Source organism: Pan paniscus, chromosome 9, assembly GCF_029289425.2.
Source record: "Pan paniscus chromosome 9, NHGRI_mPanPan1-v2.0_pri, whole genome shotgun sequence".
In the NCBI taxonomy this organism is placed as follows: domain Eukaryota; kingdom Metazoa; phylum Chordata; class Mammalia; order Primates; family Hominidae; genus Pan; species Pan paniscus.
The window spans coordinates 11902752-11926997 of record NC_073258.2 but is presented as its reverse complement, the minus strand read 5'-3'; the positions used below and the strand labels follow the sequence as shown (position 1 = coordinate 11926997).

The window sequence follows — 24246 nt, the reverse complement described above, 5'->3', positions numbered from 1 at the left end:
GCACTCCAGCCTGGGCAATAATAGAGTGAGACTCCGTCTCAAAAAAAAACAAACAAACAAAAAGACATAACCTTAGCTCTGCCATAAACTCACCATGTAACGTTGTGCAAGATACATAGGGCCTACCTGCCTGTCTATAAAGGACATACTGTGGCCAGGTGCCGTGGCTCACACCTGTAATCCCAGCACTTTGGGAGGCTGAGGCGGGCGGATCACGAGGTCAAGAGATCAAGACCATCCTAGCCAACATGGTGAAACCCCCTCTCTACTGAAAATACAAACGTCAGCTGTGCATGGTAGCATGTGCCTGTAGTCACAGCTACTCGTGAGGCTGAAGCACGACAATCCGCTGAACCCAGGAGACGGAGGTCACAGTGAGCTGAGATCATGTCACTGCACTCCAGCCTGGTGACAGAGTGAGACTCCATCTCAAAGAAAAAAAAAAAAAAAAAAAAAAGAATTCCGGCCAGGCAAATTGGTTCACACCTATTATCCCAGGACTTTGGAACGTCAAGGCAGGAGGATAACTTGAACCAACACTGCACCATTGCACTCCAGCCTAAGCGACAGAGCAAAACTCAGTCTCAAAAAATAAATAAATAAATAAAATAGGGGTCGGGCATGGTGGCTCACACCTGTGGTCCCAGCACTTTGGGAGGCCAAGTGGGCGGATCACAATATCAGGAGTTCAAGACCAGCCTGGCCAGCATGGTAAAACCCTGTCTCTACTAAAAATACAAAAAATTAGCCAGGCATGGTGGCGTGTGCCTGCAGTCTCAGCTACTCGGGAGGCTGAGCAGAAGAATTGCTTGAACTGAGCAGTGGAGGTTGTAGTGAGCTGAGATCGCGCCACTGCACTCCAGTCTGGGTGACAGAGCGAGATGCCGTCTCAAAAAAAAAAAAAAAAAAAAAGGCATGTTGGCTCACACCTGTAATCCCAGCATTTTTGGAGGCTGAGGTGGGTTGATCACTGGAGGTCAGGAGTTCGAGACCAGCCTGGTCAACATGATGAAACCTCATCTCTACTAAAAATACAAAAATTAGCTGGGTGTGGTGGTGCATGCCTGTAAACCCAGCTATCCGGGAGGCTCAGGCAAGAGAATCATTTGAACCCAGGAGGTGGAGGTTGCAGTCAGCCAAGATCACACCACTGCACTCCACCCTGGGCAAGAGAGTAAGACTCCATCTCAAAATACATAAATAAATATAATAATAAAATAAAACAAAAAATCTCTAGTAACCAATTGAAAAAAATTAAAACAGGTGAAATTAATAGTAATTATTTTGTTTAACACAATATGTCCAAAATATTATCATTTCAACGTTATCAATATAAGAAATTATTGATATTTTACATTATTTTTATCGTACTATGTCTTCAAAATCCACTTACAGCACATCTCAATTTGGACTAGTCATATTTCAAGTGCTTAACAGCCACATATGGCTAGTGGCAACCGTATTGGACATTGCAGATCTAGTCTGTAAGGAAGAGGTACAAAAGGCAAAGGAGAAAAAAGCTACAGTAAAAAAAAAAAAAAAAAAAAAGAATCCCATTCAGTAGTCTTCTATTTGTCTACTGGTACCAATACCAAATGGTAACATGTCTACAGATAAAGAGTAATGGGATTTTTTGGCCGGGTGCGCTGGCTCACGCCTATAATCCCAGCACTATGGGAGGCCGAGGAGGGTGGATCACGAGGTCAGGAGATCGAGACCATCCTGGCTAACACAGTGAAACCCCATCTCTACTAAAAATACAAAAAATTAGCCAGGCATGGTGGCAGGCACCTGTAGTCCCAGCTACTCCAGACGCTGAGGCAGGAGAATGGCGTGAACCTGGGAGACGGAGCTTGCAGTGAGCCGAGATCGAGCCACTGCACTCCAGCCTGGGCGACAGAGCAAGACACCGTCTTAAAAAAAAAAAAAGAGTTGGGGCCAGGCACAGTAGCTCACGCCTGTAATTCCAGCACTTTGGAAGGCCGAGGCAGGCAGATCATGAGGTCAGGAGATCGAGACCATCCTGGCTAACACGGTGAAACCCTGCCTCTACTAAAAATACAAAAAATTAGCCAGGCGTGGTGGCGGGCACCTGTGGTCCCAGCTACTCGGGAGGCTGAGGCAGGAGAATGGCGTGAATCCAGGAGGCAGAGCTTGCAGTGAGCCGAGATCGAGCCACTGCACTCCAGCCTGGGCGACACAGTGAGACTCCGCCGCAAAAAAAAAAAAAAAAGAGTAATGGGGTTTTTTAATGACATTTTGCCTCAGCAGTTCTGAATTCCTAGTTACGTTTGTGAGTTCCGAAATTTTTTTTTTTTTTTTTGAGACAATCTCACTCTGTTGCCCAGGCTGGGGTGCAGTGGCACAATCTTGGCTCATTGCAACCCCCACCTCCCAGGTTCAAGCGATTCTCCTGCCTCGGCTTCACAAGTAGCTGGGATTATAGGCGCACACCACCACACCCAACTAATTCTTGTATTTTTAGTAGAGATGGGGTTTTGCCATGTTGGCCAGGTTGGTCTCAGACTCCTGACCTCAGGTGATCCACCCGCCTTGGCCTCCCAAAGTGCTAGGATTACAGGCGTGAGTCACCGGACCCAGCCTACGACTGCTTTTCTTTAAAATATTCTATTATTTTAAAATGTAGTTGTCAGTTACCAATAAGACAGAGAACTTATTGGGCCACTCCAACACTCCAAGCCACTGACCTATAACTCCCGCACATATTTACCCTGTGTTTGCATCTTAGTAGAGGTTGACTTAGGTGGATTTGACATAGAACTGTATAAAAAATACTGAAGTCTCATTTTTTGGGAGGTGGGGGAGAACAGGGTCTTGCTCTGTTGCCTAGGCTGGAGTGCAGTGGCACAGTCAGCTCACTATAACTTCAAACCACGGGCTCAAGGGATCCTCCTGCCCTCGTCTCCCAAATAGCTGTGACTACAAATGTGTGCCACCATGCCTTGCTAATTTTGTAATTTTTTGTAGAGATGGAGTCTCAGTTTGTTGCCCGGGCTGGTCTCAAACTTCTGGGTTCAAGCAATCTTCCCACCTCAGCCTCTCAAAGTATTGCAATTACAGGTGTGAGCCACCACACCTGCCTTAAAGTCTCATTTCATTCACAAAATATGAATATGAATTGAGACCTGAAAATTTTGCTACGAATCACACAGCATCAAAGCTGATGGGCTTAGTGAACTGAAAACTGTGTTTATTCTATTGCCACTTTGTAGCATCACTTCAGCTGGTAAACAGAAATATTGGCTATTCAGCAATGCGTAGAAGCATAATATTTCTTTTTCTTTTTTCTTTTTTTTTTTTTTGAGACAGTTTCGTTCTTGTTGCCCAGGCTGGAGTGCAACAGCGTGATCTTGGCTCACTGCAACCTCTGCCTCCTGGGTTCAAGCGATTCTCCTGCCTCAGCCTCCTGAGTAGCTAGGATTATAGGCACTAGCCACCACACCTGGCTAATTTTTTGTATTTTTAGTAGAGGCAGGGTTTCACCATGTTGGCCAAGTTGGTCTCAAACTCCTGACCTCAAGTCATCCATCCGCCTCAGCCTCCCAAAGTGCTGGGATTACAGGCATGAGCCACCACGCCCGGCCAGAACCATATTTCTACAAGTGATTTCAGTGATTCCTGTTATTTTATCACTTACTATTAATATAAATGTAAAATCTTCTTGATAACCCCTAACAGTATCACTCAATGTCACTAAGTGGTCATGTTAATGCTCAAGGTTATAAATGTGACCCTGAGTAGTAACTTTAGGAGTTAAATATAATAAAACTCTGAAGAATGAAAAAAAAACTACTATAAAGGAACAGTCAACAAAATATTAGAGAAAATTGTTGAGAAAATAAAGAGCAGCATTAAAGCAGGAATGTACTACAATGATTATATAAGCTCCAAGCATACCCTCCACACGAACATCCCCCCAACACAAAAACAATTCTTGAATAACATAAGTTTTGAATTTTTGATTGTAGGAGATATGCAAGAATGCACCTGTGACTACTTTGTACTTACTACAAAACTTTTAGAAGCACTGGTGCTCTGGGCTGTTACTTAGGTAAGGGGCAGCCAATGACTGGACCCAGGGTGAACATTTGAACCACGGGAAGCCAGCCCACAGGCCACCTGCAGACCAGGAAGCAGTCTGGTAGAAAAAGTATAAACAGCTTTGTCCAAGATTAACTAGGCTGGACTCTCCCTTCAGAAGTTGAAAAGGAAAATATGGAGGGAATCAGCTGGAAGAAGAAGAAATTTAAAAATACAAAAAGCAAAGCAGTGAGGATTATTTAGAAAGAGTCATGATGAAGTCCCAGAAAAAGTATCCACAAATTGCCATGCCATGGGTGGGGGCAGTCAGGAAGTCACCTGGTCTCCACAACTGCCTTGTCCAGAAAACTGCCTTGGAATCCAGCACACAAGCTTCAACTGGATTTCTGTGATACTTCCATTTCTTTAGCATCATTTTGCATCCACCAATGAACACTGGGACCTCAGGCAGTTTGAGAAAGCTGCTGCCCAATACATACATTGTTTTTCTGAACTGGTGAGATTTTCCTAGAGAGGTAGTGAGTTACCTATTCTTGCTTTCATCCACAGAAGGGCACAGAAATGCTAAGTTAGATTTTTATATTAAAAAGTAGCTTTACATACCTGCATTTTTTTCTCTTGCTCATTTTCTCCAATCATTCCAGTACCTGCTACACTTTCACTTCCATCAATGGACACCTATAGGAATAAAATAAAGCTTTAAAACATTTTACATTTTGATAATGGTTTAGGCTGGTTAAGTACATGGTTCAGGGAGAAGCTTGCAAAAAAAAAAGAAAAAGAAAAAAAAGTACATGGGGCTTCATTATCATTTATTTTTGTGTATATTTGAAAATTTCCATTAATAGGCTGGGCATGGTGGCTCATGCCAGTAATCCTAGCACTTTGGGAGGCTGAGGCAGGAGGATCATTTGAGCCCAGGAGTTCAAGACCAGCCTGGACAAAAGAGCAAGACCCTCTCTCTATTTATTTTGTTTGTAAAGAAAAAAAAAAAAGAAAATGTCCCTAACAAAAGTGAAATAAAACCTTTTAAGTTATATGAGAGATACATGTTCAATGCAGGGGAAAAAAAAATCAGCTCTTTTGATATAAAACTTGAGACTTTACTTTTCCTAATCTATAGTTCCTACTTCTTAATTCATAAGCAGTTCCATTTATACTTTATTATTTCTTTTATAGCCCTTCATCCTTGTATATCTTTCGGTGAATTACCTGCCACTCATTTCTCTTCTATAAGTCTTTACTCCATTCCCTTTTTTTTTCCAATCTTTCCACAATTCACTTAAGATAAATGCTGATCTCTTCGATACTAACTGATTTTGACTTTGAGTTGCTAGTGTCTTTTTTTTTAATTTCTGAATTTGAGACAGGGATCTATGCTCAAACAATCCTCCCACTTTGGCCTCCCAAAGTGCTGGGATTATAGGCGTGAGCCATCACGCCATGCCCAGCCAAAATTGGCCAGGTTTTTTTTGATGAGGTGTACTTTTTTGTTTTGTTTTCTTTTCATGAAAAATAAAGAAGCTATATCTGCGACATTCTTGACATTGTGAAATGCTATACCTTTGCTGCATACTGTTCCAAAGCACTGATGGTGTCAGGGTCAATTGTAGCATCCCCAGTGTGCAGACCTGCCACTGTCCCATCAGCCTGAATTGCCAAGATGGTGTCAGACTGCGGGACTTGCACTGCATGGTGGATATAAGCTGTGGTACCATCTTCCAGCTGAACCGCCTGTAATGCACTCTGGTCATAACTATCTGAGAGAGTGGAAGAGAATGCCATTAAATTAAAGGAAAAATCTGACAAATATTTACATATTTAAAGGAAGAGAGAAATGAGCTTTTATTGAGTAGTTACTCTGAGTACTGGACCACGCACTTGATATGTGTTATTTCATTTAATCCTCACAATAATTCTGCAAGGCAGGTACATTTACTGCCTTCATTGTATAAATGGGAACTCAGGTTTGGAGAAGTAACATCACTTTCCTTAGCAATCAGAAAATTTAAAAAACATTAACAGGCCGGGTGCAGTGGCTCAAGCCTATAATCCCAGGACTCTGGGAGGCCGAGGCGGGCGGATCACGAGGTCAGGAGATTGAGACCATCCTGGCCAACACGGTGAAACACCCTCTCTACTAAAAATACAAAAAACTTAGCAGGGCACGGTGGCACGCGCCTGTATTCCCAGCTACTGGGGAGGCTGAGGCAGGAGACTCACTTGAACCTGGGAGGCAGAGGTTGCAGTGAGCCAAGATCGCGCCACTGCACTCCAGCCTGGGCGACAGAGCCAGAGTCCCTCTCAAAAAACAAACCAAAAACAAAAACAAACAAAGAAAAAACACTGACAATTAACAGTCAAAATCAGTATGTAGAGAAATCAGGATTTGAACTCATGTCAGTATGACTCCACAGTCCCTCCATGGTGGTTTTTTCCCCTCTAAATGTCCACACTAAGATATATCTATATCTATACTGGTATTGATATAAAATAGTGATTTTATATCGATATATATATAGAGATAGTGAAATAATAAATCTAGCCAGTTACAATGAACCTGTGACTAACACTTATTGATAAAGAAAAAAGTGCGGCCTTTTGTGGTGGCTCACGCCTGTAATCCCAACACTTTGGGAGGCCAAGCCAGGCGGATCACAAGGTCAAGAGATTGAGACCATCCTAGCCAACATGGTGAAATCCCATCTCTACTAAAAATACAAAAAAAATAGCTGGGCATGGTGGCGTGCACCTGTAGTCCCAGCTACTTGGGAGGCTGAAGCAGGAGAATCGCTTGAACCCAGGATGTGGAGGTTGCAGTGAGCCAAGATTGCACCACTGCACTCCAGCCTGGTGACAGAGCAAGACTCCGCTGAAAAGAAAAGAAAGAAAAGGAAGAAAAGGAAGGAAGGGAAGGAAGGGAAGGAAGGGAAGGAAGGGAAGGAAGGGAAGGAAGGGAAGGAAGGGAAGGAAGGGAAGGAAGGGAAGGGAGGGAAAGGAAGGAAGGGAGGGAAGGGAGAGGAGGAAGGAAGAAGGAAGGAAGGAAGGAAGGAGTGCAGACTTTACTTTTTTCCAATTGTAATTAAAGAAATTTATTTATAAATTTAAGTATTTTAAATTTTTTAAAGATTCCTCCCTTTGTTTGGGAGGCCGAGGAGGGCAGATCACAAGGTCAGGAGACCGAGACCATCCTGGCTAACACGGTGAAACCCCGCCTCTACTAAAAAAAATACAAAAAATTAGCCGGGCATGGTGGTGGGTGCCTGTAGTCCCAGCTACTCCGAAGGCTGAGGCAGGAGAATGGCGTGAACCCAGGAGGCGGAGCTTGCAGTGAGCCAAGGTCGCGCCACTGCACTCCAGTCTGGGAGAGAGAGCGAGAGTCTGTCTCAAAAAAAAAAAAAAACAACAACAAAAAGATTCCTCCCTTTGGCTTCACAACAAAACAGCCTTTCTAAAACGTGTTATGTCATTCTATAATAAAATGCTCTCTAGCTGGGTGCAGTGGCTCACGCCTGTAATCCCAGCACTTTGGGAGGCTGAAGTGGGCGGATCACCTGAGGTCAGGAGTTTGAGACCAGCCTGGCCAACATGGTGAAACCCCATCTCTACTAAAACACAAAAATTAGCCGGGCGTAGTGGCGGGCACCTGTAATCTCAGCTACTTGGAAGGCTGAGGCAGGAGAATCGCTTGAAACCAGGAGGCGGAGGTTGCGGTGAGCCAAGATCGTGTCCCTGCACTCCAGCCTGGCAACAGAGCGAGACTGTCTCAAAATAATAAATAAATAAATTAATTAAAATAAAATATTCTCTAAAGTAGTAACAATAGGTAACATTTATTGAGCATTTAGTATGAGACAAGCACGGTTCTAAGCGCTTTACATGTTTGTGCATTCTGTCCTCACAACAACCCTACGTATGATATGGACACCTACTATAATCCTCATTTTACAGATGATGAAACTAAAGCACAGAAAAGTAATCTGCTTAATGTCACACAGCAAAAAAAAAGTAGCTTTGAATATACATAGTCTGGTTGCAGAGCTGTACTCATCATTCCTACACATTCCACCTCAAACCCCTGAACTTCCCTTAAACAAATGTAATAAGCATTAACATTTTGCTGTATTTGCTTCAAATATTTTTGAAATTGTATACTTAGTTTCAATTAAACATAGTAGGCAAAGGACCTTGCTTTAAAAATTTTATATATACACACACACACACACACACACACACACATATATATATTTTTTTGAGACAGAGTCTCACTCTGTTGCCCAGGCTGGAGTGCAGTGGCATGATCTCAACTACACTGCAACCTCTACCTCCTGGGTTCAAGCGATTCTCCTGCCTCAGCCTCCCGAGTAGCCAGGATTGAAGGCATGCACCACCAAACCTGGCTAATTTTTGTATTTTTTGGTATTTTTAGTAGAGACAGGGTTTTGCATGGCCAGGCTGGTCTCAAACCCCTGACCTCAGGTGATCCGCCTGCATCGGCCTCCCAAAGTGCTAGGATTACAGGCATGAGCCAACATGCCCAGGCAAAAAATTGTATTTAAGAGGAAGAAATAGGTTAGGCAAAGTGGTTCATGTCTGTGACCCCACTGCTTTGGGAGGTCGGAGCAGGAGGACTGCTTGAGGCCAGGAGTTCAAGACCAGCCTGAGCAACATAGCAAGACCCTATATTTAACAAAAAAAATTAATCAGAAAATAAAAATTTAAAAATCAGCTGGCTGTGGTGACACACACGTGTAGTCCTAGCTGCTCAGGAGGCTGAGGCAGGAAAGTCCCTTGAGCCCAGGAATTCAGGGCTATAGTGAGCTATGATTGTACCACTGCACTCTAGCCTAACAAAGATCTTATCTCTAAAATACAGAAATGAATAAAATATGAAGTTAACCATTTCAATGTTACATTGTGATTTTATTTCTGAGTCATTTAAAAAAGTAGCCAAGGCTGCTTTTAAAATATGAAATTAAGGCTGGGTGCAGTAGCTAACGCCTATAATCCCAGCACTTCGGGAGGCTGGCTTGAGGCCAGGAGTTTGAGATTAGCCTGGCAACAGAGTAAGACCCTGTCTCTACAAAAAATGAAAAAACTAGCCGGGAGAGGCAGCATGCACCTGTAGTCCCAGCTATTCAGGAGGCTGAGGCAGGAGGATCCCTGAGCCCAGGAGTTTGAGGCTGCAGTGAGCTGTGCTTGTGCCACCACAATCCAGCCTGGCAACAGAGTGAGACCCTGTCTCTTAGAACAAAAGCCAACCAAAAAAACAAAATGTGGCCTCTACTTTAAGTCTTCCAGGGACCAGTCATTTGGTTTGCTGTTCCAGCTTGTCACTGGACAGCTCAAATTGTAGGAAAATTTTTCCTTAAATCATGCTTAAATCTGCCACCTTGTACTTTAATGAATAAATACAATTCTTTCCCATGACAACACTTCAGAAGCTAAACACAGGTCTTCTTTCCCCCACCACTCCCACTTCTCCCTTATTTTATTCATACTTTCAAAGTTATTTTACCTTTGGAGGTGTGGTGAATAAATGCTGTGGTACCATCTTCTAACTGTACTGCTTGACCATCCTCTAGACGCAAACTGTCCCCTGCTCAAGAACAATGCTTACATTTAGATCTCATGTTTTCTAGCACATTCCAATTAACTCACTTAACAACAAGAGTCAATAAACCATTAACACATTATAACAATCTATACTTGCTTCATGAGTCTTTGAACATTTAAGTAAGTTCAGTAAAGCTTCCCTGAGTCAGTGTTTAAAGGTAAAAAGACATTAGAATAATGGTTTTAGAAATATACACCAGTATTAAAGAGAGTTGAAAGAAGGGGAAAAATGAAGAAAATGAGAGACATGTAAGATTCAGCTCAAAAAACAGAAACATTCACTCAGGACTGTTACTCATTTATCTCCACAGCGCAGTCCAGTAACTTCTTTTCCATTATCTTTAAGAGAAAGTCTTGGTTAAGATCCACTCTGTGGCATCTATAATCTCCCTTTACAGAAGGAGGACTTGAGATCAAGACCAAGTTTAGGTAGTAAGAGGGAGCTGCAGGCAGCAAATACTAAAAGCTGAGAATTAAAATGGTTTCCTGTACTGTTATCTTAAATACTTACTACTTTTAGGTATGGGTACATGTTGAACATAGGCCGCAGAACCATCTTCCAACTGAATGACCTGGCCATCTATGAGTTTTGCATCTATAACAAAAGATTCAAGACAATAAATTGGCACAAACAAAAATTTTAAACTTTATACAATTTCAAAATGATATCAACTATAAAAACATACACAACTTAAGCTCGTATTCATCTTGATTCTTCCCTCAATGTTCTGAGGCAATTCAATAACACATCCAGTGATCCTACAGAAAGCAGAAAATCCTCCCTCAGCCATCCTTCCTCCCCTGCAATTTTCAATTAGATGAGGTCAAGAGGAAGAGTGGCTCATCACAGCAGGCTACATGAGTTGGACTGCTTTATACCTTTCAGAGTCACTTAGAATCAGTGACCATGACCAGTGGGGAGTTGAAGCTGGGAAGACAGACAGATTATGTCAGTGTATGTGAGGTCATCTGTCATTCTCATCCCTGAGGGCTATAAGACCCCTGTTTATGTATGCATGTGCTCAGTAGGTTTCCATAGAAACAAAGAGTTTTTGAGGACTTGGCTGTTTCCTGGAGCAAAGCAAACACTAATTCAGAGACAATGTTAGATAAGCAAAACCAAATGTCTTTTTTTTTTTTTTTTTCTTTGAGACAGAGTTTTGCTCTAATTGCCCAGGCCGGAGTGCAATGGCATGATCTCAGCTCACTGCAACCTCTGCCTCCCGGGTTCAAGCGACTCTCCTGCCTCAGCCTCCTGAGTAGCTGGGATTACAGGCATGCGCCACCATGCCCAGCTAATTTTGTATTTTTAGTACAGAAAACGGTTTCTCCATGTTGGTCAGGCTGGTCTCGAACTCCCGACCTCAGGTGATCTGCCCGCCTCGGCCTTCCAAAGTGTTGGGATTACAGGCGTGAACCACCATGCCCAGCCCCAAATGTCTTTACTCTTACAGGTATTTGGTAAAAATACGAAATAATTACCCAAAGTAAAGAAGCAAGAAAGGTCTTACTAGAAAATAGTAAGACATACTCCCTGCTCTCCTCTCTCCCACTAATTTTGATATCCCAGGGTATCTTCCAAATATCTCAAAGGACTATTCCAAATTATAAAAAAAAAAAAAAAAGAATTAAACTGAAATGACTTAAAATCATCATATGCAATACAGCATCTTTAGGAGAGATAGGAAAGGTGGTATAGCTTCTAGGTGCTCCAACTCACAGGTTATAAATCACTGGTATTAACCAATCAGCCATATGTGAGGCACATACCTTTAGAATTGTGTTGTATGTAAGCAGTAGAACCATCTGCAAGTGTTACTGCTTGCAAGCTTACGCCTTCCATATTTTCTAAGTTGTCACCATCTATTACAAAAAAATCAATATTTTCTTTAGACAGCTAGCATATGGACATGCTGATTAATTTTTTTTTCAAATAAAGATCAGAAAAAAGGTAAACTGCTTAACTCAGACTCAAAATGAGATTTAGCGGCCGGGTGCAGTGGCTCACACCTGTAATCACGGCACTTTGGGAGGCCAAGGCAAGTGGATCATGAGGTCAGAAGTTCGACACCAGCCTGGCCAATGTGGTGAAACCCCGTCTCTACTAAAAATACAAAAATTAGCCGGGCGCGGTGGCATGCACCTTGTAGTCCCAGCTACTTGGGAGGCTGAGGCAGAAGAATCGCTTGAACCCAGGAGGTAGATGTTGCAGTGAGCCGAGATTGTGCCACTGCACTCCAGCCTGGGCGACAGACCCAGACTCCGTCTCAAAAAAATAAAAAAAGTGAGATTTAGCACTTACCAAAAAACAGGCTGGGAACAATGGCTCATGCCTGTAATCCCAGCACTTTTGGAGGCTGAGGTGGGTGGATGGCTTGAGCCCAGGAGTTTGAGACCAGCCTGGGCAACATGGTGAAACCCTGTCTCTACTAAAAATAAAATAATTAGCTGGGCACGCTGGTGGGTGCCTGTAGTCTCAGCTACTTGGGAGGCTGAGGTGACAAGATGTCTTAAGCCAGAAGGCTGAGGCTACAGTGAGCCGTGATCATACCACTGCACTCCAGCCTGGGCGATAAAGCAAGACCTTGCCTCAAAAAAAAAAAAAAAAAAAAGAAAAAGAAAAAGAAAAAAAAAAATTCCCTGCCCTACTGTACCCACACCAAGATAAAAAATACACATAGAGGCTGGGCGCAATGGCTCATGCCTGTAATCCCAGCACTTTGGGAGGCCGAAGCAGGTTGATTACCTGAGGTCAGGAGTTTGAGACCAGCCTGGCCAACGTGGTGAAACCCCGTCTCTACTAAAAATACAAAATTAGCCGGACGTGGTGGCACATGCCTGTAATCCCAGCTACTCGGGAGGCTGAGGCAGGAGAATCACTTGGACTTGGGAGGCAGAGGTTGCAGTGAGCCGAGAGCAGACCATCGCACTCCAGCCTGGGCGACAAGAGTAAAACTCCGTCCCGTTTCAAAAAAAAAACAAAACCAAAACACCTCATAAAAAGACCTAGGTTTATATTGTTTTCTGCTAAATCAGGAACTAGGAAGTTGTAAATTTTTTTTCCTTTAAGATAAATGATATTTTCAAACGCATCCCTTCAAACACAACTGCTCACCTGCCACGGTGACTGCCTCTGTCAAGCACAGGGTAACATGTTGCGCCTCCATCCCTCCTCCAGGAAACTCTGTCATTCCCTGAGAATCTCGATTTATTTGGGCTAACAACATCTTCTACCTTGAAGAAAAATAAAGACACTTGGGAACAAAGAATGATACATGTGAAATGAAAGTTACAAAGAATATTTATGAACCACAAAAAGCTGCTGAGGATGTAATGGTGTCGGAAATAAGATGAAATTTCACTCAATATGTAGGGTAAGAGTATTAGCCCAAAGTCCAAGGCATGCTTCTTATAATTCAACAATTCAAACTGATGGACACAATTTGTCAGTGCGCTTAGCAACTTAGAAGTACACTGACGAATTGTGCCCATCAGTTTCATATGATCTCTAAAATTCCCATAATTAGAGTCCTTTGGGTTTAGCATTGCTGAGGATTCCCACTTACAATGTGTCAGCCTATTTTGTTGACTTAATCTTCAGAAATCTACCCCGAATCTGGCTACCTCTCACAACCTTCACCATTACTTCCCTGATCTAAGCCACAACCAGTCTCTCATCTGCATTACTGTAACAGCATCCTAACTTATTTCCCTGCTTCTCCATTAGCCTCCTACACTCTTCTTTTGACACAGCGGTCAGTGTCCTTTGAAGGGAAAAGTTAGCTCATGTCCCGCTTCTGCTCAAAACCTTCTGAGGACTTCTCAGAGTAAAATCCCCAAATCCTTACACTGACCAATGAGGCCAATGATCTTGCCCCTCATTTCCTACTACTCACCATCTCATTCACTCCACTTCAGCCACACTGGCATCCCTGCTTTTCCTCAAGCATACTGGATGTTCTGCTGCCTTAGAACGTGGTCATTTGAGTTTCCTTCTGCCTGAAACATTGTCCCCAGTATCTTCATTATTCATTCCCTAACCTCTTCAAGTCTTTGCTCAAATGAAATGAGAGCTTCCCTGTCCATCCCATTTCAAACTACACCTCCCAACTGCTCAATCATGGTAAACCCCATCCTTCTTTTCCCCTCCATGTTTCTGCACAGTACTTATTATTTAACAAATTACATGTATTTATGTATTTAGTTTATCTATTTCCCCTTCCATGAGAATGGACAGAGATTTCTGTTTGCTCACTCACTGCTGACTCTAGTGCCTAGAAAGTGCTTGGCCCACAGTAGAAGTACAATAGGTAAAGAATAAATGGATGAATGGGCAACTCTTCTACCAATCACCAACACAACCTCCTTCTTCCCTTCTACCTCCAGGTCTCCTTACCTCTGTGGACCATGGCTTATCTCAAACAGTAGCTGGGATAATGTAGCTGCCTTGGGCCAGGGAACTGAACCAGAAGATGTCTTGAGGACCTTTCCAGGTCCAAAGATCTGACTTAGCATCAATATTTAAAAGGGCAATACATAGATAGTAGTAATAATTTGTAATTCTTTTTACGTTTAGGATTGCTTGAAGAATTTTGTCTTGGAAATACTATAAACTGTACCCTCATTAGACCAAAAGTGGGAACTACTGTTCAGATACACAAAAAGGTATCAGTGCTATGATAACTGTCAGTCAAGGCTGGGTGCAGCGGCTCACACCTGGATTCACAGCACTCTGAAAGGCCAAAGCAGGTGGATCATCTGAGGTCAGGAGTTCGAGACCAGCCTGGTCAACATGGTGAAACCCTGTCTCTACTAAAAATATAAAAAAATTAGCTGGATGTGGTGGCACGCACATTTAAAGAAAAAAAAAAGTCAAGGGGTGACCTTTTAGGTACAAAAGGATCCATAATCTATAACTGTTCATAGAACAAGCTGAAACGTCATTTCCTTGGCACCTCCAAAAGCTGACAGAGAAGACTCAAAGTAACACCAGTACCCTACTGTTAAGACCTGTGGGCTGCACGCGGTGGCTCACGCCTGTAATCCCAGCACTTTGGGAGGCCGGGGTGGGTGGATCACCTGAGGTCAGGAGTTCCATATCAGCCTGACCAACAAGGTGAAACCCCGTCACTACTAAAAATACAAAAATTAGCTGGGAGTGGTGGTGCACGCCTGTAATCCCAGCTACTTGGGAGGCTGAGGCAGGAAAATTGCCTGAACCCGGGAGGTGGAGGTTGCAGTGAGCCGAGATCACAACATTGCACTCCAAGCTGGGCAACAAGAGCGAAACTCCGTCTGGCGGGGTGGTTAAAAAAAAAAAGAGCCCTGCTGAGAATAAAATTAGCATAGGCTAATTTTCAGTTACAAAAAGACAAATACTGCATTACTCTATTTTTTTTTTTTTTTGAGATGGCATCTCACTGTAGCCGAGGCTAGAGTGCAATGGCATGATCTCAGATCACTGCAACCTCCACCTCCCAGGTTCAAGTGATTCTCATGCCTCAGCCTCCCGAGTAACTGGGATTACAGGTACGTGCCACCACACCTGGCTCATTTTTGTATTTTTAGTAGAGGTGGGGTTTCACCATGTTGGCCAGGCTGGTCTCGAACTTCTGACCTCAAGTGATCTGCATGCCTCAGCCTCCCAAAGTACTGGGATTACAGGTGTGAGCCACCGTGCCCAGAAAATATATGATATATGAAAGTCGAGTCTCACTCTGTCACCCAGGCTGTACTGCAGTGGCAGGACCCTGCAACCTCAAATTCTTGGGCTCATGTGATCCTCCTGCCTCAGCCTCCTGAGTAGCTGGGATTATAGGCATAAGCCACACCCAGCCTTGAGTTATATTTAAATATAGCCAGAGTGTAAGCATGTTCCATTAATTAAATATAATTCAGTGAAGTAAAAAGTAATTAGAACGTGCTAGCAAATGAGATAGAGTTCTCGCAGACTCCATATGATGCTAAGGGTTAAAGTATGGGCAAAGAGTTCATACTGCCAATTCTAACTGGGGCAGAATATCCTATTGGATAGGTGAAATGTTGAAACTTGAAGGCTTTGTGCAGTTCCAGGACTATTCAAAAACTGAATATATGAAACTGACTGGCAGGTAGGTAGAGCCTGATACCTTTGAAGCGACAACAGAGATAGGACCTACTAGGCTTAAAGCTAAAAATACCTGTCAGGAAAGAGCTGAGAGCAGAGACAAGAATTTAGAAATGAACATCTAGGTCTAGTCATTAGGTATCCCCATTTTGGTGATGGTTTGATCTCAACTGAACTATTGATGTGAAAAAGAACGAAAAACACCTCTCTTAAACTTCAATAAAGTAGCACTAATGGACATGGTTTAATAAGGGCACTCCATGCACAGAGCAGTTTGGTAAGCATGCCCTGGATTGCTTTCAGCAAAACTAGGGAATATGAGGAACAGATGTAGCAGAGAAAAGAAAGAGATTCTGACATATCCCAAACACCATTTCTGATGCTGCTCTGTTAAAAAGCATGTTATTTCAAAATTACAATGCCAGACTGTACTTTATTACCCCCAAGAGGAACACTGTATATGCTACTATTTTATCACCCAAATTGCTCATCGTGACACAGGTAAGGAAAGCAAAGCATCATTAGATAATTGTGAAAATTACAGAAGGAATTCCTGACAGACAACTTTTTTTTTTTTTTTTTTGGAGATGGAGTCTCACTCTTGTCGCCCAGGCCAGAGTGCAGTGGCGCCATCTCAGCTCACTGTAACTTCCACCTCCCAAGTTCAAGCAGTTCTCCTGTCTCAGCCTCCTGAGTAACTGGGATTACAGGCGCACACCACCATGCCCAGGTAATTTTTTGTATTTTTAGTAGAGAAGGGTTTTCACCATGCTGGCCAGGCGGGTCTCGAACTCCTGACCTCATGATCCACCAGCCTCAGCTTCCCAAAGTGCTGGGATTAAAGGCACGAGCCATTGCGCCAGCCAGCCATGATTTTCACCCTTTAGAATTTTTCTTGTTGGGCGTGGTGGCTCACACCTATAATCCCAGCACTTTGGAAGGCTGAGGAGGGTGGATCACCTGAAGTCAGGAGTTTGAGAACAGCCCGGACAACATGGCAAAACCCTGTCTCTATTAAAATATAAGAAAATCAGCCGGGTATCGTGGCAGGTGCCTATAATCCCAGCTACTCCCAGCTGAGGCAGGAGAATCACTTGAACCCGGGGGGTGGAGGCAGCAGTGAGCCAAGATGGTGCCACTGCACTCCAGCCTGAGCTACAGAGTAAAACTCTATCTCAAAAACAAAAAACAACAACAACAAAAAAAACACTTTCCTTTTTCATCCCCTCACTTAAGAGTATTACACTATTGTTGGCCAGGGCGTGGTGGCTCACTCCTGTAATCCCAGCACTTTGGGAGGCCAAGGCGGGTGGATCATGAGGTCAGGAGATTGAGAGCATCCTGGCTAACATGGTGAAACCCCGTCTCTACTAAAAAATACAAAAAATTAACCAGGCCACCACGCACCTGTAGTCCCAGCTACTCGGGAGGCTGAGGCAGGAGAATGGCGTGAACCCGGGAGGCAGAGCTTGCAGTGAGCCAAGATCGCGCCACTGCACTCCAGCCTGGGTGACACAGAGAGACTCTGTGTCAAAAAAAAAAAAACAAAAAAAACCCCCAAAAAACCAGAGTATTACTCTATTGTAATATTTAAAAGTATTACAATAATATCTTTACTGCTCTCTGCACCATGTTCTCATCGTTTCAGTCTAAAAGCAGTCAGCTATTTTATTGTGTTTTGTAGACCATTAAAATTTTCCTTGCAGGCTGGGCATGATGGCTCACACCTGTAACTGCAGCACTTGGGGAGGCCAAGGAGGGAAGACGGCTTGAGGCCAGGAGTTCAAGACCAGCCTGGGCAACACAGTGAAACCCTGTCTCTATGGAAAATAAAAAAAAGAAAAAAATTATGCCAGGAGTGGTGGCTCACATCTGTAATCCCAGCACTTTGGGAGGCTGAGGTGGGTGGATCACCTGAGGTCAGGAGTTCGAGACCACCCTGGCCAACATGGTGAAACCCAGTCACTACTAAAAATACAAAAATTAGCCAGGCGTGGTGGCAGACGCCTGTAATCCCAGCTACTAGGGAGGCTGAAGCAGGAGAATCGCTTGAATCCGGGAAACGTAGGTTGCAGTGAGCCGAGATCACATCATTGCACTCCAGCCTGGGCAACAAGAGCAAGACTCCATCTCAAAAAAAAAAAAAAAGAAAAGAAAAAAATTAGGCTGAGCATGGTGGCTCACGTCTGTAATCCCAGCACTCTGGGAGGCTGAGATGGGTGGATCACCTAAGGTCAGGAGTTCAAGACCAGCCTGGCCAACATGGTGAAACCCTGTCTCTACTAAAAATACAAAAATTAGCCAGATGTGATGGCAGGTGCCTGTAATCCCAGATACTCAGGATGCTGAGGAAGGAGAATCACTTGAGCCTGGGAGCTGGAGGTTGCAGTGAGCCGAGATCTAGCCACTGCACTCCAGCCTGGGTGAACTCCCTCTCAAAAAAAAAAAAAAATTAGCCAGACATGGTGGCTTGGACCTGTAATACCAAGCTACTTGGGAGGCTGAGGAGAAGGGAGGATCACTTGGGCCTGGGAGGTAGAGGCTGCAGTGAGCTGTGATTGTGCCACTGTACTCCTGCCTGGGAAACAGAGAGAAATCCTCCCAAAAGCAAAAAACAAACAAACAAACAAAAAACAAAAAACTTTTCCTTGCATACAATATTGTAATATAAATTTAAAACTTATAATAATAAGTCCTTTGGGAGGCCAAGACGGGCAGATTATGAGGTCAGGTGAAACCCCGTCTCTACCAAATATACAAAAAAAAAAAAAAAAATTAGCCAGGCGTGGTGGCGGGCGCCTATAGTCCCAGCTACTAGGGAGGCTGAGGCAGGAGAATGGTGTGAACCTGGGAGGCAGAGCTTGCAGAGGGCCGAGATCACGCCACTGCACTCCAGCCTGGGCGACAGAGTGAGACTCCATTTCAGAAAAAATAAATAAATAAATAAATAAATAAAAGTACCAGCCAGGCACGGTGGCTTGCACCTGTAATCCCAGCACTCTGGGAGCCAAGGCAGGCGGATCACAAGGTCAGGAGTTCAAGACCAGCCTGGCCAACATGGTGAAACCCCGTCTCTACTAAAAATAAAAAAATTAGCTGGGCATGGTGGTGTGCTTCTGTAATCCCAGCTACTTGGGAGGCTGAGGCAGGGGAATCACTTGAACCCGGGAGGCGGAGGTTGCAGTGAGCTGAGATCGCACCACTGCACTCCAGCCTGGGTGACAGAGTAAGACCCCGTCTCAAAACAAATAAAATAAATTTAAAAAATAGTAAGTCCCAATAGCTTAACAAATCAAACATTTTCAGTTTTCCTGGTTTTATTCTCTAGCCCTTGCTATCCACATACATACAAAATTTTTACAGCATTGTAATTATCATACACATAACATTTTGTATTCAGCTTTTTTTATTCCTATAAATTTTCCTAAGTTGTCAAAAATTCTCCACAATGATCACTTTTAATTCACATTTAACAAATTAATTACCCTTATAGGCCATTTAGCATTATTATTATTATTTTTTGAGACAGAGTCTCCCTCTGTCGCCCAGGCTGGAATACAGTGACGCGATCTCGTCTCACTGCAACCTCTGCCTCCTGGGTTCAAGCAATTCCCCTGCCTCAGCCTCCTGAGTAGCTGGGATTACAGGTGCCCGCCACCATGCCCAGCTAATTTTTTGTATTTTTTTAGTAGAGACGGGATTTCACCATGTTGGTCGGGCTCATCTCGAACTCCTGACCTCGTGATCCACCCACCTCGGCCTCCCAAAGTGCTGGGATTACAGGCGTGAGCATTATTCTTATTATGTAATTAACACACACCATTGATTGATTGATTGATTGATTGAGACAGGGTCTTGTTCTGTCCCCCAGGCTGGAGTGCAGTGGTGCAATCTCAGCTCACTGCAACCTCCACCTCCCAGGTTCAAGCGATTCTCCTGCCTCAGCCTCCCGAGTAGCTGGGATTAAAGGCATGGGCCACCCCACCTGGCTAATTTTTGTATTTTTAGTAGAGACAGGGTTTCACCATGTTGGCCAGGCTGGTCTCAAATTCCTGACCTCAGGAGATCCACCTGCCTCAGCCTCCCAAAGTACTGGGATTATAGGCGTGAGCCACCACGCCTGGCCTACAAACGTTTTTTTAAAAATTAGCTGGGCATAGTGGCGTGCACCTGTAGTCCTGGCTACTCTGGAGTCTGAGGTGGGAGGATCACTTGTGCCAGGGAGGTTGAGGCTGCAGTGAGCTGAGATCATGCCACTGCACTCCAGTCTGGGTGAGAGTGAGACCCTGTCTCTTAAAAAAAAAATGGATTTTTAATATCTATACACAAATACACACACACACACACACACACACACACACACACACAGGACATCCCTAAATGAAACATGTAGGCATTTAAAAGAATGAGATCTATCTATCTGAAACAGTGAGAAACATGTCCAAGATATATGGTAAGTGGGAAAAAGCAAGTTGCAGAAAAGTAGATACCATATGATTGCATTCATTTATTTAAAAATGTATATAGTTATCTGTATATGCTTGTATGAACATTTAAAAATTCAGTGCTTACCTTCCAGAAATGGAACTATGCTATGAGGGTGGAGTGGTTTTTTATTTTAAAAATAAAACCATGTAGTAGAGGCACAGTTCAATACAGCCATGCCATGTTTCTGTGAAGAACACAACCAGTCCTTACTTCACAGCAACATTCCAACACACAGCAAAGGACTATGGACATTTTGCAAACCATGTATCTGATAAGGGACTTCTATCTAGAACATATAAAGTACTCTCACAACCAAATCATAATAAGACGAATAATCCAACTTTAAAATGGGTAAAGAATTCAAACAGACATTTCTCCAATGATTATAAATGATCGCTAGGCACAGAAAAAATGCTCAGCATTATTAACCATCAGAGACAGGCAAACCAAACCTACAAGAGACACCATTTCATCCACACTAGAAAAACTATAATCAAAAAGACTGATGATAACAAGTGTTGGTAAGAATATGGAGAAACTGGAACCTTTACACATTGCTGGTAGGAATGTAAAGGTGGTGCAGCCACACTGAAAAAGTTTTAGAGTACCTCAAAAGGTTGAACATAGTTACTATATGACTCAGCAATTCTATTCCTAGGTATTCTACTCCCAAGAGAAATGAAAACCTATGTCCACACAAAAACTTTCGTACAAATGTTCATAGCATTATGTGTAATAGCCAAAGGGTGGAAACAACCCAAATGTCCATCAACAGATGAATGGATAAGTAAAATGTACTATGTTCATACAATGAAATATCATTTGGCAATAAAAAGAAAGTATTGACACATGTTATAACATAAATGACCCTGGACAAGGCTACATACTTTGTGATTCCATTTATGTGAAATATCTAGAATAGCAAACATGCAAACTAGTAGTGGGGTGGAGGGGAGAACTGAGAGGAAATGGGGAGTAATTGCTAATGGGTATAGTTTCTTTTGGGGGTGATGAATATGTTGCTAAATTGATTGTAGTGATGGCTGCGCAACTCTGAATATATTAAAATTCAACTTTTTTTTGAGACGGAGTTTCGCTCTTGTTGCCCAGACTGGAGTGCAATGGTGCAATCTCGGCTCACTGCAACCTCCGCCTCCTGGGTTCAAGCGATTCTCCTGCCTCAGCTTCCAGAGTAGCTGGGATTACAGGCGCCTGCCACCACACCCGGCTAATTTTTGTATTTTTCGCAGAGACGGGGGTTTCACCACGTTGGCCAGACTGGTCTCGAACTCCTGACCTCAGGTGATCCGCTGGCCTCGGCCTCCCAAAGTGCTGAGATTACAGGTGTGAGCCACCACACCCAGGCTAAAATTCAACTAATTATCACTTTTTTTTTTTTTCTTTTTGAGACCGGTCTCTGTCACCCAGACGGGAGTACAGTGGCACAATCACGGCTCACTGTAGCCTGGAACTCCTGGGCTCAAGTGATCCTCTCACCTCTGCCTCCAAGTACCTGGGACTACAGGCACACGCTGATTTCACTTAAAAAAAATTTTTTTTGTAGAAACGTGGGAGGGCCATCTCCCTATGCTGCCCAGGCCTAATTACACATTTTAAATGGGTGAACTGTAAGGTATGTGAATTACATCACTAAAGCTATTTTAAAAAATAAAGGCGGGCATCTGTAAAGCAAAAAAAAAAGGCACTCAAGTATCTGTAGACAGCTGACTGCTTATAGAATTTCCAAATAGTGGACACTGACAATTAAAAAAAAAAAACTTTCCAAACAGTCAAAATACGCCAGGATAAAATTAGCTATGCATCTTATGGGTGTTTTTGAGTGATCTCCTTATCACGTTATTTTCTTACTAAACGTAAACTTCATCTACATACTCAGCAAGAAAAAACATTAAATACTGCACCGTTTTTTGTCAACCACAGGAAAACACAAGTATCTTCTGGTAAGATTCAGGACAAAGCCGACCACAATCTCGAACCTACAATATCTCCCCACATCCTCACTTGATTATATCAGCTGATTTAGACACTTCCAAAGCAAAGGCTGACACTGATTTTAAACAAATAATGGGCTGGCAATGGTATTCTTCTTTCCTCTTTTTAACTTCGTTATTATGTGGAAAAAACAAATGTCAAAAGCAAAAGGGGAAGGAATAAAAACTAGTTCGCGTTCCACAATAATACGTTTCAAAGAGACTTATAAGAATTTGTTCACTCTTTTGGCCAAAACTGGAGAAAAGGGAGGATAAAATTGTAAATTTCTAATATCCGATGTTAGACCTCAGTAACCTTTTTTTTTTTTTTAATAGAAGAAAGGGTGAGGGGGAAACAATCTGCCCACGATACGCATGGGAAGCAAGCGCTAGGTGAGACCGGCAGGTCCTGGGAGGGCCTGGGCCAGCCCTGTCCCCGGCGCCCCCGCTGCGGCCTGGTGTGGCCCGTGGGCCCGGCGTCCCAGGCGGCGGAACTCTGCCTCGGCGGCGCCTGGGGACTCGCTCTGCGCGGAGGTCAGGCCGAGAAACGCGGCCAAGGCTCCCGAGGGCTCCACCCTCCCCTCTTTCACTCCCTCCCCTTGGCGGTCCCCTGAGGGAAACAGGCGGGGCGCATCGCTCAGAGACAAGTTGGGGGGGGTTGAGTCCTCAACGAAAAAAGCTCCGCCGCCTAGAGTGGCGGCCGCGGGTTATTAATAAACTCCGCTTCTGCCCAGACGCCGCTACCGCGGCCGGCCCATAAAATCGGCAAGGCCTGCGGCGGAGGCTGAGCAGCGGGAGCCGGAGCCCGGGCCCAAGCGGGCCCGCGCCGCCGCGCTGAGGGCGGCGGCCGGGCGGAGAATAATGCACACTGGGTAAAAACACATTTATATACGAACCTCCGAGAAAATTTTCCAACAATTCCTTCGTCCGACCACCATGCACCAGGACAGGAAACAGCCGTCCGGCCCCCAGGCCCCGCAACCCGCATAGTGTGTCTGAGGCCCGCCCCCAGCTTCCATTGGGCTGTCATTACATCACTCACAGGACGCTTCCGGTTTTCCATTGGCCCACGTTTGGTCGACGCGAAAGAAAACCGCCCTAGCCGCGCCCCCTCAACTGACGTCAGCCAAGCCTGACTTTACAGCCCGCCCCTGAGTGGCTCGCGCAAAGTGCAGAATCAAAGCTCCTGTGTCTGACTGGTTGACATAACCGCTTATCCCAGACGGACCCCGCCTCACTGACTAGCGAGTCATACCGATTCTGGGGCCCCAGCGGGAGGCGCCATTTTGTAGCGAGGGAGGGAGGCTGGTCCTTGTGATTACCCGGGAGGGAGCCGGGGTGACGAGCGCCATTTTCCCCACAGGGGCGAGGATGCGGCTTTGGTTCTCCCGGTGGGCTTGCCGGAGTGCGTTCTGCAGACCAGAAGGGCTTTGTCTGGCGATTGCTGAATGCTCAATAGCAGCCTGCTGGGAGGGAAGTCGAAGGGAGAAATAGGACAGAAAGAGAGACCTGACCTCTCCCTGGAGGCTCTCAGTGTCGGCCGAGGCCCTTGGTCTTGCTCTAGGGCTCTGCATTCCCGAGAGCTGCTGTATGCCGGGGATTGGCTTCCAAGCCTGCCTGAGCTTCTCCAGTCGCCCGGGCATCGCCATGCGGTGGGAGGGTGAGCCTTCCTCTCCTGCTGAAATTCCGGCGGCTTGGCAACCGGCCGGAGGGTCTTGGATTCCTCGGGGAGACACCACTGATGCTTTGTGGTTTCACGTAATTTGGATTTAAAAGTTGAAGGCGTCAGAAATGGTGTCGCTACGGTCTTTTGTATGTTCTTGTGTTGCGAACTAATAAAGGAAAAGTCAAAAGGGTGGGAGAAGCATTCAGTCTGGTTCCCTAAAGTTACTAAGAATGGATACAAATTAGTTGTGGCCGTTGTGGTAATGCTTCTTGTAGCTCTTAACCCAGCCCTTTCTAAACCTTTGGATATACTTACTA

General features: G+C 44.3%; 1 protein-coding gene across 11 annotated transcripts in view; it reads right to left on the bottom strand.

Annotated features, from left to right (window-relative positions):
- ZNF143 (zinc finger protein 143) overlaps positions 1-23321 on the bottom strand; it is a 64191-nt gene extending 40870 nt beyond the window's left edge. The window contains exons 1-8 of one of the 11 annotated variants that reach the window (XM_055094093.2): positions 22195-23120; positions 17512-17604; positions 12794-12912; positions 11449-11541; positions 10190-10273; positions 9581-9664; positions 5626-5822; positions 4666-4740 (exon numbers count right to left, since the gene is read on the bottom strand). In XM_055094093.2, the coding sequence (XP_054950068.1) occupies positions 4666-4740; positions 5626-5822; positions 9581-9664; positions 10190-10273; positions 11449-11541; positions 12794-12905 (645 nt within the window). In that variant the 5' untranslated portion in view covers positions 12906-12912; positions 17512-17604; positions 22195-23120. Of the gene's footprint in view, positions 1-4665; positions 4741-5625; positions 5823-9580; positions 9665-10189; positions 10274-11448; positions 11542-12793; positions 12913-14394; positions 14491-17511; positions 19117-22194; positions 23121-23155 lie in introns of those variants that run through there. The other 10 variants (XM_055094094.2, XM_055094091.2, XM_055094092.2 and 7 more) reach the window with 10 other exon arrangements.
- Between the last annotated feature and the right edge of the window lie 925 nt (positions 23322-24246).